Source organism: Trichogramma pretiosum, unplaced genomic scaffold (assembly GCF_000599845.2).
Source record: "Trichogramma pretiosum strain Unisexual culture from Peru unplaced genomic scaffold, Tpre_2.0 scaffold172, whole genome shotgun sequence".
NCBI classification, from domain to species: domain Eukaryota; kingdom Metazoa; phylum Arthropoda; class Insecta; order Hymenoptera; family Trichogrammatidae; genus Trichogramma; species Trichogramma pretiosum.
In genome coordinates, this window is record NW_019640868.1 from 32,619 (window position 1) to 52,151 (window position 19,533).

The window sequence follows — 19,533 nt, forward strand, 5'->3', positions numbered from 1 at the left end:
AAAGTTATTTTCCCTCATATCTCCCTAAATATTGACTATTTTAAGGTGAAATTGGCAAGTATCGGCGGTGCTTGAAGGCCGCTTTTTCGACCTCGTTTAAGGTCATTTCGACTGATATCTCCGTCAATTTTCAAGATATCGTTGGGAAAAATAGAAAGTCAGTATGGATCTTTTAAGCTCAGTTTCGTCTGATTTCATCAAGTAGTAAGTAAGATATAAGAGGTCAAGAGCCTCTATTTTGAGGTTATGAAACAAGATTTTCACTCATATCTCCACCAATTCGTCAAGATATCGAGCTGCTTGTGGAAAATATAGAAAGTACGCAACGATACGAATCTTTAAAGCTTAATTTCATCCGATTTGGTCAAACAGTTAGCGAGATATTACAAATAATGTACATGAAAAGTTATTTTCCCTCATATCTCCGTCAATAATGACTATTTTGAGGTGAAATTGGTGTAACGTCCCGTGGTTCAAAGCCTACACTAAGGCAGCCTTCCAGACTCACGCGCCGACTATCAAGTCAGCCTGCACTACGACGACCCGGCAACGCCGCGCGTCGACTATCGAGTTAGCCTGCGCTACGGCAGCCCGCCAGCCGTACGGTCCGACCGCGCGCTCTTGCCGACAAGTTAATTTGTCGAAATATTTAGAAAAACTTAATTTTACTCAAAATATTACTCGCTTCTTCCTTTTTACTTGTACATAGCTGTAACTTGTAGTTGAACCATGTTATTCATGCGCCGAGCGACCGTTATGTTTATATTTTGGGAGTTTTATTGCTTCTCACACATTTCACCGGCCATGTGTTTAGCAATAAAACCAGAGTTATACATAGAACAATCTCGATCTTTTTTACATGTAGTTCTGATGAATAATGTTTAAAGCTATATTGCTTGAACAAACTATACCACGATGTAGCTATAATTACACAGCCCTCCAAAAAAAAAAGAATTTTCAACTCCACCGACCGGACCTAGTGGACTTTATGTTTTTGGGGTCGCTGAATCCGAATCCGGAGTCAGTTTTTCAAGGTTGGCTTATTTTAGATGTCATTTAAAGGTCAAATAGTAAGAAAAAGGTAAAAAAATCTGAAAAAATTCATACCTGGGTTTGTGAAGGTGCTGAATCCAAATCCGAGGTCAGATAACCTTCAGGAGGTCCCTTTCAACGAAATGGAAGGCGGTCAGTACTTGGCTCGGACCATCTCGTGAGCCCGCTTGCTCTCCGTCATCTTGGATTCTTGGCTTAGAATATAATGTCCTCGATCTGATGGATTAGGTTGATTTGCTTCAATTATCGATATTGAATCACCGTTTTTATCACTATCACAATATGCCTCAAAATTATTAGTAACTTCACCTTGAAGAAGAGATTTAGTTGTGCTAGTATTAATACTGTCAGTGAGACTGACTTCAGTGGTAGTATCATCTTTTTCTTTTGCTCTGTTCGCCCACTTCACGGTGGGCCTGAAGCCGCGATAGGTTTCATCAAAATGGCCACCAAAACTGATTGCACCACTGTTTAGTCGGTCAATTACAGATGAAAACCCCGTTCGAACCAAAATCCTAGCTGATCCTGTTCAAAAGTTATACGTATTTTTCTATTTTTATCCAAAAACCTTTATTTATACTCCTGACGCTGGCTCGGTTTTCGTAAAAATTTCCGACTCCACGGCGTTTTTACACGTTATCAGACGTATTATGATGCGCTGAATCGATTTTTCGAGGTTGATTTTCTCGAATCAGGTGCATTTACAAGTTATAAACAAATTAATTGTTTAAACGGCCATATCTTGTAAAATATTGAAGATAGATTAAAACAATTGTTTTTTATTTTATTTGTCTTTAAAAGACGAAGAATTTCCATTAAGTTAATTGAAAATCCGTCCAGTAGAAAAAAAGTTATGCAATATTTAGTGCAAAATTACTAGAAATACGTCCTTTTTTATCTTTCAACCCCCGTAACTTGGCTCGTATAAGTGCGATCGAGCTCATCGACGTCTCATTTTAAAGGTAATAACCTACACAACAATTCTGTATAGCTTTTATCCCAGTATGATTGTTTATAAAGCAATTATTAGCTGTTCTGACTGTCACGTACTTTTCATTTGTTTATACGCGTTTTTCGATGGGATAAATTATTATAATAACGTAGCAACTTAATACAAATGAAAGTACGTCAAAAACGAAAATTTTAAGACGTTCCAAAAGGTAATCGATCAAGTAGACGCCAATTGTTTTAATCTATCTTCAATATTTTACAAGATATGGCCGTTTAAACAATTAATTTGTTTATAACTTTTAAACGCGCCTGATTCGAGAAAATCAACCTCGAAAAATCGATTCAGCGCATCAAAATACGTCTAATAACGTGTAAAAACGCCGTGACTATAGGCGCGTACGTATATGTTGGGTCACTGACGTACTGTGACTGCGTCGCTACATATTACTCCCCCTCAGTGTTTTGCAAGGGAGCGTGGAAACACGGATAAAAAAAACATATGTAGGACGCACTTAATAAATACATGATTGCTACGCAACATAGACGAAATATACATCATTTTCTCTTTTTTGAAATTTACATAACATGTGTAAACATACTATTCTTCTTGTATCGCTTATAATATATTACATATAATAATTTCATTAATAAATTACAGCATTTATATTTCGTACTGGATGCTTTCTTGTAAAAAATATAAAAATTATAAGTTTTATTCATTTACCATCCTTTAACGTAGAATACTTTCTCGACGATTACTTAGTTAATTACATAATAAATGTTTGAACTGAATAATGGTAAAATACCATATTTTAATTGCTGAATGCAATTATTTGTTTTGTCGTACTTTTCGAAACGTAGTTAGTGGTCAGGCTTACTGTATCTTGGAGTACGCTCACAGTGCAACTGTCTATTTTCGCTTGTAACATAAGTGTAATCAAAGTTTTATGTACTTTATAAGGAAGTAGTGCAGCACAGGGTCTGGCGGTACTCCTTCCTTTGTATTATATCCTAAAATTCCTTCCGCCCGAGAGAAAGATCTGAAATAAGCGAGCCTCATGGTAATGCGGATCAGCGCCAATTTGCGATAAGCGCCGAATTTACAGAGAGAGGCGCGATCAACGCTGCGTGCGTGTACGGTAGACCGGGTCGTTTTTGAAAAAATTTTTTGTATCACCTGGGCTCATGGCTGAGCTGAAAGTTCAAGGTTTCAGATGAAAAAAGCCGGGCTGCAGAAGTCAAAAAAGTGACCGGAACCGGTGTCGATAGGCTTTTGAAGTTTAAAAACGTGCTTCGGAAATTTAGCAAAATCGCTCTGAAAATGGCAATCATACAATAGATTGCTAACATTGCTCAGAAGGTAAAATTTATATCGACAAGACGTTTTCTTGCGTATTTTTGTGTGTAGAATCGAATTCCGTAGTCAGTTTTGACCTAGGAGGACGATTTCATTGAAAAAAATGCCCTTTTTCGATATTTTTATTCTGCGTAAAAAACAAAAAATCGTCTTGTAAACGTTTAAAAATGAACAGAAAAAATTTAGAAAATTTTTTGACACTGCTAAAGTTTAGGATTTTTCATGACGAATCCAATGGTATAAATTAGTATATACTTTGAAATTATTTTAATGCAGAAAAATACATCTTTATCCCAAAAAACGACATTACGAAAAATTGAAAAATCGAAAAGTGTATTAGTTTCTTCCAAGAAATGGCTAAGTAGAATCAACTATGGAAAAAATTGCATGAAACTATCTGATAGGTTTTTTTCTTACCTTTCCAACGCCGGTTTCAGAAGTTAAAAATTCGCAAGATTCGCTGAGATACAGCTATTTTTGTACGATACATTTTTTAAGCTTAAAATTCAATAATTCTGAGCCAGCTCTATTCATTAAAAAACTAGCGAAGTAGAATTTAAGCTTAAAAAATGTATCGTACAAAAATAGCTGTATCTCAGCGAATCTTGCGAATTTTTAACTTCTGAAACCGGCGTTGGAAAGGTAAGAAAAAAACCTATCAGATAGTTTCATGCAATTTTTTCCATAGTTGATTCTACTTAGCCATTTCTTGGAAGAAACTAATACACTTTTCGATTTTTCAATTTTTCGTAATGTCGTTTTTTGGGATAAAGATGTATTTTTCTGCATTAAAATAATTTCAAAGTATATACTAATTTATACCATTGGATTCGTCATGAAAAATCCTAAACTTTAGCAGTGTCAAAAAATTTTCTAAATTTTTTCTGTTCATTTTTAAACGTTTACAAGACGATTTTTTGTTTTTTACGCAGAATAAAAATATCGAAAAAGGGCATTTTTTTCAATGAAATCGTCCTCCTAGGTCAAAACTGACTACGGAATTCGATTCTACACACAAAAATACGCAAGAAAACGTCTTGTCGATATAAATTTTACCTTCTGAGCAATGTTAGCAATCTATTGTATGATTGCCATTTTCAGAGCGATTTTGCTAAATTTCCGAAGCACGTTTTTAAACTTCAAAAGCCTATCGACACCGGTTCCGGTCACTTTTTTGACTTCTGCAGCCCGGCTTTTTTCATCTGAAACCTTGAACTTTCAGCTCAGCCATGAGCCCAGGTGATACAAAAAATTTTTTCAAAAACGACCCGGTCTAGTGTACGGGTCTTGCGCGTGCTGCCTTATGAGCAGACGAAAACCTGTCAAGTGGAAAGGGAGGCCTATGCTGACTGACGAGCCGACGAGGAGTTGAAGAAGCGAACACTCTGTGTTGGACCTCGCGTGAGGTAGTCCCGAGCTACCTAGCCCTCTCGTGTGTGGCCTGCAATGGCCAGCGTGTGTGAGAGTGAGTCTGCCATGCTGGAGAGCATCAACATCTGGCTGCCTTCTCGTCTGCCCTCGCTATTTTTGCAGTCTACATATGGCCAAGCAACCACCAATAAACCGTTTAGTCAATGAATGTAAGTCGCTCGATTCTCTCCTGCATATGCGCCATATTATTGTATCTTTCAACACGCTTGACCTCTCTCGGTTTCGTCCCCGCCTAGCCTAAACTCACGACCGTCGTATCTACCGAAATAGCCGCGGTGGCCCGATGCCGTTAACGAATTGTACGGGTGAATGTTTCGTGCCGAGCGAACAATTATCGCACATCATTTGTAATCTTTAGCTTTCCTGTATTTTATATCACAAAAACCTAGACATTGTACGAATCTCTACTTGCCCCTCATCTCACGACTATTTGAAGGATCAAGTATGCCATTTCATCTAAGACGTGAAAACTCTATTTTGGCACGAATAATATCAGAGGCGAAGGCCTTATCATCAGCTATACATATTTATTACCATTATAACCATAATAATTACGACCACTAAAATTTGCATTTCGGTCGCGCCTACGCTGCTCAATATCGTCCAATACCTGATCCAGTTTCTTTTCTAAAATCTCAATGCATGAGTTATCATCGAGTACGCGTCTATTGTCAATCGCACTCAAGCCGTAACTAATATTACTATTTTCTTCACTTCTAAGAGATGCATAAATCTCGTCAGCATTTTTAATCATGCTCTCCTCGTTATTCGAGTTAATATCCTTATCTAAGATAATGCAAATATTAGACAGAATCGTTTCACGCTACATTCGCAATACTGTTTCTCTACCGAGAGATTTTGCACCGTTTGCGACAAGAAATTCCTAATGTTCAGACGGAGAACGCGAACCCATACTCAGCACCGAATAAGCTTCGAAGTTTATCAGATTCACTGAGCGAAAATTTATCAAGCAAAATCTGTTTGAGTTTAGAATAACGCTCATCTACAGGTAAAGCCCCAACCGCGACCGAAATGCCTCTTATAATATCCTCGTGGAGACTAGCGATTGTATTGAGATATTTTTCATTTTCATTAGTAATGCCCCTAGCCGCGAACTTCTCCTCAAGTGTCGTGAACCAAACACCAGACGCTCTTCCCCAGAAGGGTCTGAACACGATCTCAGACCTAACGGGTTCACGCAATACACTGTTCAACGCTAAAAATCGGCTGAGGAGGGCGCGTCCCTATGTTGATTTATTTTTTTGAATTTCATTTGAACCCTTGCGAGCGAGTCGAAAACTGAGCAATCCGGCCATTTTCGCTGCCCGCGCGTGGCTCTGGGACATTACTCGCGTTTTTACTCATTATATAATACGTCGAGTCAATCGCGCGGGCTGTGCACCACCTCGCCGTTAGTTGGGCCGGCCCGACGGACACGAGTCAATCGCGGGTGCTGTGCACTACCTGTATAGCAATATATATATTGCGACGGTGCAAATTGGCCTTATCGGGTAAGGCCCAGCTTAAATGCCGTCGACAAGAATTTTATTATTGGGACCTCTTGTACTCACGCTGACTTCTCCGAGTAGGTTCTGGGCCTTCCGCCGAGTTTAGGGCCGAGCTGTTGGCCCCAGTGACTCACCTTTCGATTTTGGCCGAGGAAATCTCGATTTGTCGCGAACTCCGCGAAAATCAGTATAATTCTGCAAAATTACTCTACTCTCTGAAGAAAAAGGAACCTGGGAAATTTACAGCACGATGGTGAATTAACTATAACTCGCGATATTCAATTTCAAAATCTAGTCACTTTATATAACTTTCAACATTAGCCACCAGGTGCGCTGGTGGCGTTCTTGTTTGCCTTCCGTGGCCGAACCTTTGCTCCGCGGCAATAGGTTACGTTCGTGACTTTCTTCTACTGCTTGGCCAAAATGGCCGTCACTACGTACGTGTGGTCGAACGAGCTCGGCCGACGCGCGCGTGCTCTGCTCCTACCTGTACCTGTAGCCACATGGCTAACTTTACGAGACCGCGTCTACGTCGCGCCGTACACCTGCGTGTTATCCGAACAATGCAACACGGCAGTGTGCCGTTCGATTCGCACACACACACACTGAGCTTGCCGCCGCTGCGGTGACACTCACACGCACACACAATCTCTATGCACGCCAAGCACGATGACGCAATCGTGCGCACGGCCAAGCGACCGACTACCTAAATAACTTATAAGCTAACCTCTTCGCCGGCTCTTCCGTAGACGATGTCCTTGGCTGATTTCTCTGCTCTCGTGGTCTTCGTTGACTGCAGTCCGTAGGCCGACTCTCGTTACTTGGCCGAGGTGATTACCGGATTCGGATCGGAGCCGCGTTTCTCGAGGAAGAACCTAGCCTCACTTTTCTTAGCGGTCGTCCTTGGCACTCACACAGGCTGTGCTTCTCACACAACACTCGCACTCCGACACGTTTTCCTTGTCGTCAGCTAGCTGTCTACACAAGACTGCCACTGTCGCGAACTGCTGCTTGGTTCTTTGTTATAAACAAAGAAAACAACTAAGTTTCTATTCGCCTCTTTTGCACGTGCACACACTTGCTCGGCTCGTGGTAATCTGCCTCGCGTGGCTTTGTCTGCCACGCAGTAGATTGCACAGCAGTCACGTGACGGCTGCTGTTCTTGGGCGGCCTGCCTGCTTCTGCTCGGCCTAGGCTCGTCGAATCTCGAGATGCCGTTCGTTGTCTTGGCGTCGATGTTGTGTTCTCGGTCTGCTATGCTCATCTTTTTCTTGGCCTGAAACCTAGGCTACGAGAACAATACGCGAAATCATTCCTTCGTGCATTCTCGCGATGAAGTATATCCTCGCGTGGTGCCAGTGTTCGGGCTGCCCTCGGTCAGGCGCGACGTTTGAGTTCACGAACGTGTGCTTCGTCACAATACCCCTCCCTTACGCGAAACTACCGATCGGTATTTTTCGAACTTAACTTACTAGACCTACCTATGGCTGAATTTCATCCTGGATTGGGTGTAGGATAGGTTGCGGGTAAATAAATGACACTATTGGCCTTGGTTAACGTAGAAAATAAACGAGTCTTTTATTGGACTTGGTTTAGTCGAAAAGAAAATTAAATAAACAAAACTAATACTTTATTAATGATTTGGCCTAGTTGGCCTTTAAGTCCGCGGGACTCCGTCTGTCGCGGCTGGCAACGCTCCGTTTTCTCCTCTCGGCCGCCTCGCTCCATCGAGCGGACTGGAGGGGGAAGCGTAGGCCCACGCACTCATCTTTGCGAAAATCGGAGTCGCGTCAGTCACGAGTTTTTCTCGCACACGGAGCACTGACCCGAGTAATTACCACTAAGAGTACCCCGCCAAAGTCGCACAATACATTATTTTCACACAGTTTATTAAAGTTTTAACAATCAATTTTGAATATTTTTGTGTTTTAAAATAAAGTTAAGTGTAAAGTGCAAATAACGCGTTCAACTTTGATTTTGACTTAGCCTTTCACCCTATCGGCTTACGAAATCAGTGATCATCAAAAAAAAAGCAAAAGATTGAAACCGCGATACACGGTGCGGACACCGTCGAGAACGACGATCTAACAAAAGAAAAAAACCAAAATTACCTCACAGAGCCGTCTCGACTCTACGTAGCAAACACGTGGCAAAAATACTGGATCGATCACATTTGGAATCTCTGTCGGCCTAGGGCCGTTCTTTGGCGTCAGTGCCTGATTCTTAAACAACTATTAAATAAATCAGATTTGGAATCTCAATTGGCCTGGGGCCGTTCTTTGGCGTCAATGCCTGATTCTTAAACAACTATTAACTAAATCATATTTGGAATCTCAATTGGCCTAGGGCCGTTCTTTGGCGTCAATGCCTGATTATTTTTTATTTTTTTTTTAACTGTAATCTTTTTATTTAAAATCTGTCTGTACAGGACAATAATTAAATACATTTAGCGTACATTGAGTGGATAGGTGAGTCTGTAGGGTGCGCCACTGTGCACCGGACAGTTTTTAGCGAAATTTATTTGTGGGTTTGTCCTATAATGGCTGGACCGAGTTTTGCTGATTTACAGCCTTTGTGCTTTCTTGAGTCTCGACCGTGTGGGAGGTCGGGCCAACATCGACGCCAGACGGTTGGAGTGTATTTCCAGCCTACACCCGTGTTTTTTGCGACACTCGTCGATCTCCTCTAGTGTCGTCGGGATCCTGAGGTCTCCCCGAATCACCTCGTTTGGCACATACCAAGGTGCGTCCACCAAACATCGAAGCACCTTGGCCTGAAATCGCTCGATAATTTGAATATTTGAGCTTGCCGCCCTGCCCCAGAGCTGACAACCGTACGTCCAAATCGGCTTCAGTATTGCCTTGTATATCAGCACCTTGTTTTCCAGAGAAAGGGCTGAGTTGCGGCCAATCAGCCAATACAGCGAGCGCAGCTTGAGGCCCAGTTGCTTCCTTTTTGACCATATATGCGCCTTCCACGTCAGGCGGCGGTCAAGGTGCAGCCCCAGGTATTTTACCTGGTCGCTCACCGGGATCGGGCTACCATAGAGAAACACCTGAAGGCAAGTCTCTCTTCTGAGGGTGAAAGTGACGTGTGCAGATTTATCTGCGTTAACACGCCATTTGCTAAGCCACTCTTGGACATTTCAAGGTGGTTTTGGATTTTTTGGGAGGCCATTGAAGTCTCCGAGTGGGCCGCTAGGAGGGCGGTATCATCTGCATAAGTGGCTGTGAGAACACCTGTGGCAGAAGGTAGGTCTGCTGTAAACAACAAATATAGGGTAGGCGCGAGTATACTGCCTTGAGGCACGCCGGCGTTGATGTTGAATAGCTCAGTGATTTCGTGGTTTACTTTCACTCTGAAGGTTCTCTGATAGAGGTAGGATTTGATGAGCCTGTAATGCTGATCCGGAAGGATTTTTTTGATTTTATATAGCAGCCCCTCATGCCAGACTCTGTCAAAAGCCTGGGCGACATTCAAAAAGACAGCGGAGACGTATTTTTTGGACTCGAACGAGTCACGGATCATTCTCGTTATTCTGTTTACCTGTTCCACCGTCGTGTGTCTGTGTCTGAAACCAAACTGGTGGTCAGGAATCAGATTGGAAAAATGTCTGATCTATGGCCGGTAGTATTGGAAAAATGTCTCATCGCATTCGCAATGCTGCCACTTACTTATGATTTAAATTAGGGATTTTTTAGCATTCGCCAAATGATCCGTTTAGGCAGTATGGGAAAATAAAATGAGTTAAAAAACACATTATATTTCCGTTTTTCGGCAAAGACTGCCGAAGTCATTTATTAGCAACGTTTCGTCGTATTTTTAACGACCTCATCAGGCTGTTTAGAAAATTATGATATTAATAATAAATGACAAATCAATATATAAAAATTATTTTAAGATCAAACAGAAATATTCAGTTACACACCTTATTGCGATGGAATAGCGAGTAAAACTAATACATTAGGTAAATAGGAGCGAAAGTTATACAATCCGGACAATAATAATAAAACCTATCGAACACAAAGCAAGGAAGACAGTGACAGTAATATGATTACAATTTTAAATTATTCAATATATTTCTATACATCGAGCTAAGTCCCCTTGTGTCCTCTTGCTTGTTGATCGACGTTTTATGTTTTTTAATGAAGATCATCTCAGCTATTAATCTTTTGTGAAGATTATTTTCAGTATGTAATATTTTTACACCCTCAAAGTCAAATTCATGCTTATTCTCCAGCGCGTGTGCGTAAACGACCGACTTTGAATTCTTGTTTTTTCTATGTTCAATGATGCGCTTTTCAAGAGCTCTCTTAGTCTGCCCGATGTAAGTGGCATCACACGATTTACAATCGAACTTGTAAACAGAATTGACTTGATCTAGAGCTGCTGTTTTGTCTTTACCTAGTCTGATAATATTGTCAATTTTGTTACAAATTGTCGGCAAAAGTTTAACATGATGATTTTTTAACAGTAAAGACGTGAAATTCACTAGGTTGTGAATCTGTGGGACACATAAGGTAGCTCTATTGACGTCAATATCAAGCGCCCTGTCGTCATGTGCAACCGATGGTTTATGAAAAATGTGATGTAATCTTTTGTCAATGTATTTTTGGCAGAAACGCAACGGGTAATTATTTTGCCGGAGGATATTGTGAACGATCCGGATATTCCGTCTATGGCGCTTGTTGTCCGAGAGTAAGATAGCTCTATCAACTAAATTATAGATGTTATTAATCTTGAGTTTGACAGGATGGTTGGATTTGAAGTTAATAGTTCTTTGTGAGGCAATCTCCTTTCTGTACCAGTTGGTAACAATATGTGATTCAGTCCTTGTGAAAGTAATATCAAGAAAGTTCAAGGATTTGTTGGTTTCTATTTCATGAGTGAATTTTATATGTGCGTTATGGCTGTTAAAAACATCGAGAATCGTATTCACGTGCTCCACATTAACACACGCGAAACCATCGTCGACATATCTATAGGAAAACAGCGGTACAATCCCAAACTCTTTCTCAAGTCTATTCCAATATCTCGATTCCAAGTCAGCGAGCACGAGGTCCGCATACATACAAGATATCGGGGAGCCCATCGCACAGTGGTCTGAAAAGTTAAAAAAGTGATCAAAATTATTTTTAAGCTGGAAAATTAAGTTTAAAATGTCATTGCAGGTTTTTTGTAAAGGTTTTGCATTATATTTTGAGAATCCGTTTCCCTCGATGGGTTTGAAGAGTGGTACATAAGTCTAGTCATCATCCGAAAGATGAAATTCGAATTGCATTTAAAGTCACAATAACCTAAGTCATCGAATAACTTTGCACTTACTTCAAGTAATCATATTCCTCATTCTGAAGGAATTTTAATCGCATAAAAACTTAATTTGACTCATTTTGGCCGAAGATCATGCAATACTTTTGAAAAAAAGTCCCCCATATGTGAAAAAAATCAGGCAATTTTCGTTCTATTCTAAAAATAATGAAATGAGACATTTTTATTATTAAACCAGCTTTTCAACTAGTGTTTCAATGATTATTATGAACTTTTTGCAGTAAACTAACTAAATAATAGAAAGAGTCAAATTACATCATGTTTAGGAAGGAAGATTAAAATTAAGAGTACTGGGAAAATTCAAGGATGTATGTTCATATTATTATATATTATTTATATTATATATACATAATAGAGTGTGTGTGTGTGTTTAATTTTCTAAATTTTCAAATACAAAATCTAAATTATTATCTGCTGAATCTTCATCCTCAATAATATCAATGTTTGTATTTAAGAGCAAACTTTCCATATCTGTTGTCAATTGAGAGGTTCTTTTTTTCACATTTCTAAAAGAGGATATAATCGGGTCTGACACCAGTAACAATCTATTAAATAAGTCCGTGTTGGTATTAATTCTGAAATGTTAAAATACAAATGAGTTATCAAGTCTCATAAAATTTGCATGAACTTATGTTAGTTTTTTAGAAATAGAGTCAACTAACCAGTAAATCAACGACCACTAGTAATTGAATGACAAGTATATTAATTGTTAAATTAATTAATTGATGAGTTTTGGGATAATTGCAACAACTATTCTTGTTTTCTTGGGTTACAAAACATTCAACATCAACAGTTTCATTTCAATTAAAACCATTTTTTTATCAATAAATCTATTTATATTACTCGCTAGTGCACACAATTATTTAATCACTGAGTAAAAAAAGCTTAATCAATGTTTTACTCAGTGATAGAAACATGTAACGATTTCTTGATTGCAGAGGTTATGAAATTGAATCTAAGCGACAAGAATTGACTGTTTTTGAAATATTTTTACAATCATTAATGAGTTAAATAACTACAAGTAATAACTACTTAAAGTTATAACTACTTAAAAGTTATTATAAATTCTCAATGTAACCCGGTTATTTTATGGATGATTACATCATATGCAATTATATAATTGACTATATCACACGTTCTTTTACTGGTTTAGCAGCATACATTCATTACTTCAGGGCATTCAATAACTAAAAAGTAATATTAATCATGTAATGGATAGTAGTTTAAAAATATGTAGTTTAATTTATGTTTAACCTTTTATTATTGTGGTTTTTTGGATGCGATTTATGTCACATTTTTTAAAACCATTTATTCACTGGATGGTTGACCATATAACAATGTTATTTCAAATTAAAAACTAGTCATACTAAAAATTTACATACCTAGAAGTTTTTCTGGTAAATTGTTCTTTATATCTCTTTATTATTTTATGATTGGATTCTTGAGCCTCCTCTGAAAAGTAAGCGATCGGCAAAGGCAGTTCGGCTATTATTCTGTAACCATGAATAAGTATAACATGCACAGATGAAGGCATTTTATACCAATTATACGTTTTTATGAATAATTTAGCTGTATCCAGACAATAATTTTGGAACGATTCAATGTTGATCGCACGCTTAACAGAAATGACCGCTAAAATTGTTTTGAAACGTTGAAGCAGCTCTTCATTAAAACCTGTCGTGAGAAAAAAATCACAATTTTATCGTAAATCATTAAAATGTTTCTATTCATTAGTCATAGTCAGAGTTGTAAAAGTTTAAATCAATTTTTCATTCAAATTCAGTAAAATGCACGAATCAATTAGATTTTTGAATTAAAATTATTTTAGTTCACAAATCAATTTAAATTTGAAGTCAACTTCTCGTGTACGTAATAGTTCTTTTGGTCTCTTTAGGTCTCAAAGGACTATAATCCATGTGAATCTGCATATGAACTGGAGAACTGCAGAATAATGCACTGTAGAAGTTCACTTTTGGCCATTGTTACTACTCGGAGTATGAACAACTCAGAGAAACTGGAGACATGAAATTTGAATTAAATCTAGTATAATTTTCAAATCAATTTGATTTGTGAATTAAAATCAATTTAATCAAAAAATTTTATTGATTTGTGAACTTAAATAATTGTAATTCACAGATCACAATTATTTGGAATTTATAGATTTTTTAAATTGAACTTTTTACAACCCTTATTATAGTGTATGAATTTACCTGTCACTTCAGCTACTTTCGTGATATTTTCAAAAAACTTTCTAGCGGTATTACCATTATTGGTATTCCCCGATCCCGGAGTGGGATGATCGACTTTCACATTTAGCGTTCCAAAAAGCCCATCTTGAATATATTTTTTATGTTCGTTCATTATGCCCTGATTTTTTTGCTCAACCTTAAAAAATACTTTGATGCATATAAAAAAGTATAATTTTTATCTATCCCGACGAAAAAAACTTACAAGAAAGATTGAAAATGAAATTCAAAACTATCATATTAAATTACAAAATGTAATATCACGTAAAAGAAGTAAAATTACTATCGATTTCGAACAGTCAGTGCATTAAATTTTTAAAAACTTCTTTACATTATTTTCATATTTTTTTCAAGCCCACACATAATCGCATCGATTGCAGTGAATAATTGTTGTTATAAATTGTTTATAATTTATTAATTTTTATGAATAAATAAAAACTGATGTATGAAAGATATGTATATAAACCAAATTCAGTCACTTCTGTACTCCTGAGTACATGTCTGTACAGTACAGTCTGTGATGATGTCACAATTCTCTCTGTTGCTTTGAAGTGAGTAAACGGACACTATTCTGCACACTTACAATTAAACGTAATGCATAAAATTTTAATCTTTTCTCTTTTTCACCATAATTACTTACTGCGTTCGATACGACAAACTCATGAGTAAAAAGCTAAGCATTCAAAGTTATTAATTGATTATTACAAAATTGATTAATTTTGTAACGGTAAAAAAATGAAATAAACTGTGATATAAAGTAAAAAGTGCAGAACAACGTATGACATGTTCGAAATCGTTAGCAATCGTATATTTTCTTATACTTTTTATCCCAGATCACAACATTATTATGTGCTTAATCTGAAAAAAAATTTCGTTGGAGTATGCATATTAAATATTCATTACTCACTCTCCAGTGGGGTTCTTTAAACACTAGGCGATATGCAACGTGTAAAACACATTCCATGAAACGAATCTTAGCGTGGAGAACTGGAAAACCATACTTCAGTGACTCTTCTTTTACTGGGCGACGAAGAACGGCATCGATATCTTTAAATTGTGAAGGTGTAGCTTCACAGACCCAACAAGATTGGCTGGAAGTTTTTGTTAAAGCACATAACACCTGCAAAATCATCATAAAATTTTGATAAAAAAATATATTATTAATAATTAAGTTGCAAATTTAACACTTGAAATTATAGTAATTGATAATATCAAAAACTAACCTTGCCATCAACCATGGTCAGAAACATTTTTGTGCTGATAGTACAACCAGAAATTTCTATGTCTTGTAGATTTTCTATTTGTTGTCTATAATAGGTCGCTGTGTTTTTGCATAAGGAGCTCGTTTCTTTTTCGAACGAAATCTCCAGTATTCGACAAGATCGAGTCGAGCACGGAGATTTGTTAGTCCATACAGTTTCCTGAGTATCCACGTTAATTAAACTAAGAGGCACCATAGACACGCCAAAAATATTGGTACAAAAAGCTGCACTGTCAACAGCTCCTTGTTTGTAACATGGAGCATTTGTACCATCAAACCCATATTTAGCCAATAACTGTAAATGCGCACCAGGCATCTCTTCAAATTTAAAATCTAAATGCTTGAGCAGTCTAGAAATAGTGTGATCCAATAAATTTTGTAGGGAGACCTGACATTTGGTTTCAGAAATTGAAATTCCTTCTGGATATGCCGCTTTTTTACCAGCCAATACCTGCATTGAAATTATTCAGTTCCAATCTTTTATTGTTCAACAGATTTCAGCTCAAAGCGTAGCAAAATGACTCTGTTCGAGACTGTATTACTTGACGTTAAAAAATGTGACAGATATATATTTTTAAAAATCGGAAGCTCTTATTTTTAATGGTGGATCTGAAGATGCGCTCAATTTTGGTTAACGTTGTAAAATATTTGTTACAACTTTTCTGGCAAATTTTTTTTTCGCATAGCGAAACTGGGAGCCCGTTATAAAATGAGAAGACAAGGAACAAATTCTGCTGCAAGTACTTGAAAGTGAAAATTGATTTAGTTTAATTAAAAAAAGAGAGAATTAATTAAAAATTTTACACAGGTTCTTTTGATATGCTTTGGTACTGAAGTGTGCTCATGAAAAGTAAATAAATATTTTTCCAACGAACTACTCCCATAAGTATTTATCTTTGCTTGACTTTCTTGTTAATACATGCATGAAAATTCTATAAAATTAACATTACCTGTTCATACGAAGGAAATAATTTGTGTCCAGATTTTAATGACATAGATCTAATTGAATTGTACGCTTCCTTAGTAAGATTGCTATTAACTATCAGGGACAAAGCTTCTTCAACGAAAAGTGGCCTCCCGTTATTATTCTCGTCGTTTCCATCAATTTGTTCTAAATTATTAGGGATTGATTTCACAATTTCTACTCCACGAGAATCGTTTTGATGTCTAAATATTTTTGTTAAAACATCAACAGCTTGTTCACGACTGATATTATTACTTAGAGCTAATGACTTTCTTCTCTTAGTAGATGCGGAAGCATTATCATACGTAACTGGTGGTCGACCAACTATGTAGAAAAACGATCATTTCATGAACTCAAAAAGAATAGAAAATTATAGGCAAATATTGAAATAATTCCCAGCTTAGTAGAAGAATGACTCGAACGAAAAAGTACACGAGAGTTTTTATTACTAGAATTTGTCTACGTCTCAACGAGAGCTTGGCTATTCAGGAGAAAATTCGTACATAAAATTTTTCATTTTCTTATGCGAAACTCCAAATAATCAAAGAGATGTCTAGAAAAGTATAATTTTCGCACACGAGACTCAAAAATCTCTAAGATTTTGTGTAAGAATTTTCGCCTAAATAAATAACGCAAAATTCAAAATCTAATAAATTAGAATCGCAAATTTCATCGGCAAAACCATTCACTGAGTAACCACAAACAAAAATGCAAACTTACCTGGGTTTTTCGCAGACGTTTCCGGAAGAGAACTGCAGTCAAATTCAAACTTAAAATCCTTATCTAACCAGCTATAAAATTTTTGTTCAAAGTGAACAAAACTTTTTTTATTTTTTGGCAATGTTTGTAATTTCAACACATAATTACCGATTGCATTAGAAACAGCTTGCTGTAATCGTTCATTCACTCTCATATCACAGCCAACATAGTTATTGTCACTCAATAGCTTGTTTGAAATGAATTTGATTTTTTCAACGCGCTTATAAGATTTAACACTATTATAAAGAATCACAATATCGCGATTTGCACATTTCAAACTCAACATGATAAACAATTTTCAGCACACCGTATATGAATATTTTAATCAGTGAGTAGTTGTGCTCTGTCTGAGAGTAAAATCACAATGGATCCAAGCACTGTACTTTGTTGACGAACTATGAACTTCAGTTTTTCGCAACACGCATCCTCATATGCCCGAACGCATGTAAACAAACAAGACAAAGAAAAAATTTGAGCGTAGTATGTATTGATGGTATAAATGATGTTTTGATTTTACGTTGTATGCTACGCTCACATTTTTTCTTCGTGTTCACAGTTCGTAAACAAGTACAGTTTTTCTTTTTCATTGTGACTTCACTTACAGTGCACATCAACTCATTAATAAGAAAATGTTTAAAAATCGGTATATTGATAATAGTGTATAATGTTGGATGTACAATGTACAAATCACGATATTTTGCTTCAACAAAGTAGTGGTACAGTTGTGAAAAATTAAATCCGATTGATTTTTTGAAGATTTGTTGATTTTTTAAATTTTATTTTATTTAATCCCATTGATTTTTTGAAGATTTGTTGATTTTTTAAATTTATCAATTAAACTTATTTTCATCCCCGAATCAATTCGATTTTTCATTTATATATATTTTATTTCGCGAATCTAATTGATTTGCGAACTAAACTTTATTTATTTCTTTCATGATTCAAGAAAACCCAAATAAAAAACAATTTACTGGAGGAGTTCACTCTAGGCAATTTTTATTACCTGGAGCATGAATCATTGAGATGAAATGGAAATATGACATTTGATTCGAAGCACGAACGATTTAAATCAAGTTTAAGCATGAATCAATTTAAAATAAAATAATCATGATTGGAAAATCAAAATAAGTTTAAAATAAGTTTAAAGTACAAGTTAAATTAATTTTAAATGAATTAATTGAATTCGGGTTTTTACGAAATTTTGTACAGGTTGCACCTGTCTATTTGGGCTTTTTAATATTTTGGGTATAATATCTGATGATATACGAGTGATTTAAGATGTCCAATGGGATGGTTGAGAAATAAGAAATATCTTAATACATAAATAATACCTAATAAATAAATAATACATAAATCATTAAGTCACGTAGTATTTATAAAAGACTTACTTATCTGCAGCTTTTTTTGTCATCTTGTAAAGTTCGTAATAATCATTGAAACGCTATATTAAAAGCTAGTTTAATAATAAAAATGTATAGTTAATAGTATGGTTTAATAGTTAAAATGTCTAATTTCATTATTTTTAGAATAGAACGAAAATTGCCTGATTTTTTTCACATATGGGGGACTTTTTTTCAAAAGTATTGCATGATCTTCGGCCAAAATGAGTCAAATTAAGTTTTTATGCGATTAAAATTCCTTCAGAATGAGGAATATGATTACTTGAAGTAAGTGCAAAGTTATTCGATGACTTAGGTTATTGTGACTTTAAATGCAATTCGAATTTCATCTTTCGGATGATGACTAGACTTATGTACCACTCTTCAAACCCATCGAGGGAAACGGATTCTCAAAATATAATGCAAAACCTTTACAAAAAACCTGCAATGACATTTTAAACTTAATTTTCCAGCTTAAAAATAATTTTGATCACTTTTTTAACTTTTCAGACCACTGTGCATCGCCTTCAATTAAAAAATCTGAAAAAATTTGAGAAATCGTTTTTTGATGTCAGAATTAAGAAAGAAATACTCCGGTCTGGTATATCGAACCATTTCACCGAAAATAAAATAATTCAAATTTTCAATGATTTTTTCTGAAGGCCTGAAGCACTCGAAAAATCTGAACAAATTCAAGATTGTTTGGATTGTTAAAAGGTACTTTCATGAATTTTTTCAGATTTTTTAATAGCTTTAGGCCTTCAGAAAAAATATAGATAGAAAATGGACGTTTATAGGGGAGGAGGGGGGTAGGAGAGGGGAGGGGGTCCAAAATTTTGGTTTTGGCACTTTTTATCATGTACTATAATATACCAAAATTTCAGGAAAATCCGTGAACCTTGTCCGCAGGTTTATTTGAAAAATTCTGAATCTGACCCATATACATGTATGTGGAATTTCACGTCAACTCTCCCAGTGCCGCGCAGCGCGGCAGAATTAAGTCAAATCACTTAATTTGTAAATCGCTGTAAATGTACTAAAATGGACCTAGAGAAAAAAACAAACACATGATTTCGATAGAAAATTGCGTCAGCTTTCCGATAGTTCGGTCAGATTTTCCGAAATTTTCCGCTTTACCCGGGAAAATCGCTGGGAAAACTTTAAAGTCGATTATCTCAAAAACTTCATTTTTAAGATTTTTTCAAATAGTCTAGATCGAAAGATTAGGAAAATTCTTATCGATATAGACATTTTTCAGAGAGGCGTTTTTAGCGAGATATAGCGAGAGAAAGAAGA

General features: G+C 36.5%; 1 protein-coding gene across 1 annotated transcript; it reads right to left on the reverse strand.

The window, feature by feature from the left end:
• Nucleotides 1–13,685: 13,685 nt before the first annotated feature.
• Nucleotides 13,686–15,175, reverse strand: LOC111693276. Its single transcript, XM_023457621.1, has 3 exons — nucleotides 15,098–15,175; nucleotides 14,782–14,994; nucleotides 13,686–14,013 (listed from the first exon to the last, which is right to left on the reverse strand). Exons 1-3 carry the CDS (start codon nucleotides 15,122–15,124, stop codon nucleotides 13,783–13,785), a joined length of 471 nt encoding a protein of 156 aa, XP_023313389.1. The 5' UTR covers nucleotides 15,125–15,175; the 3' UTR covers nucleotides 13,686–13,782.
• Between the last annotated feature and the right edge of the window lie 4,358 nt (nucleotides 15,176–19,533).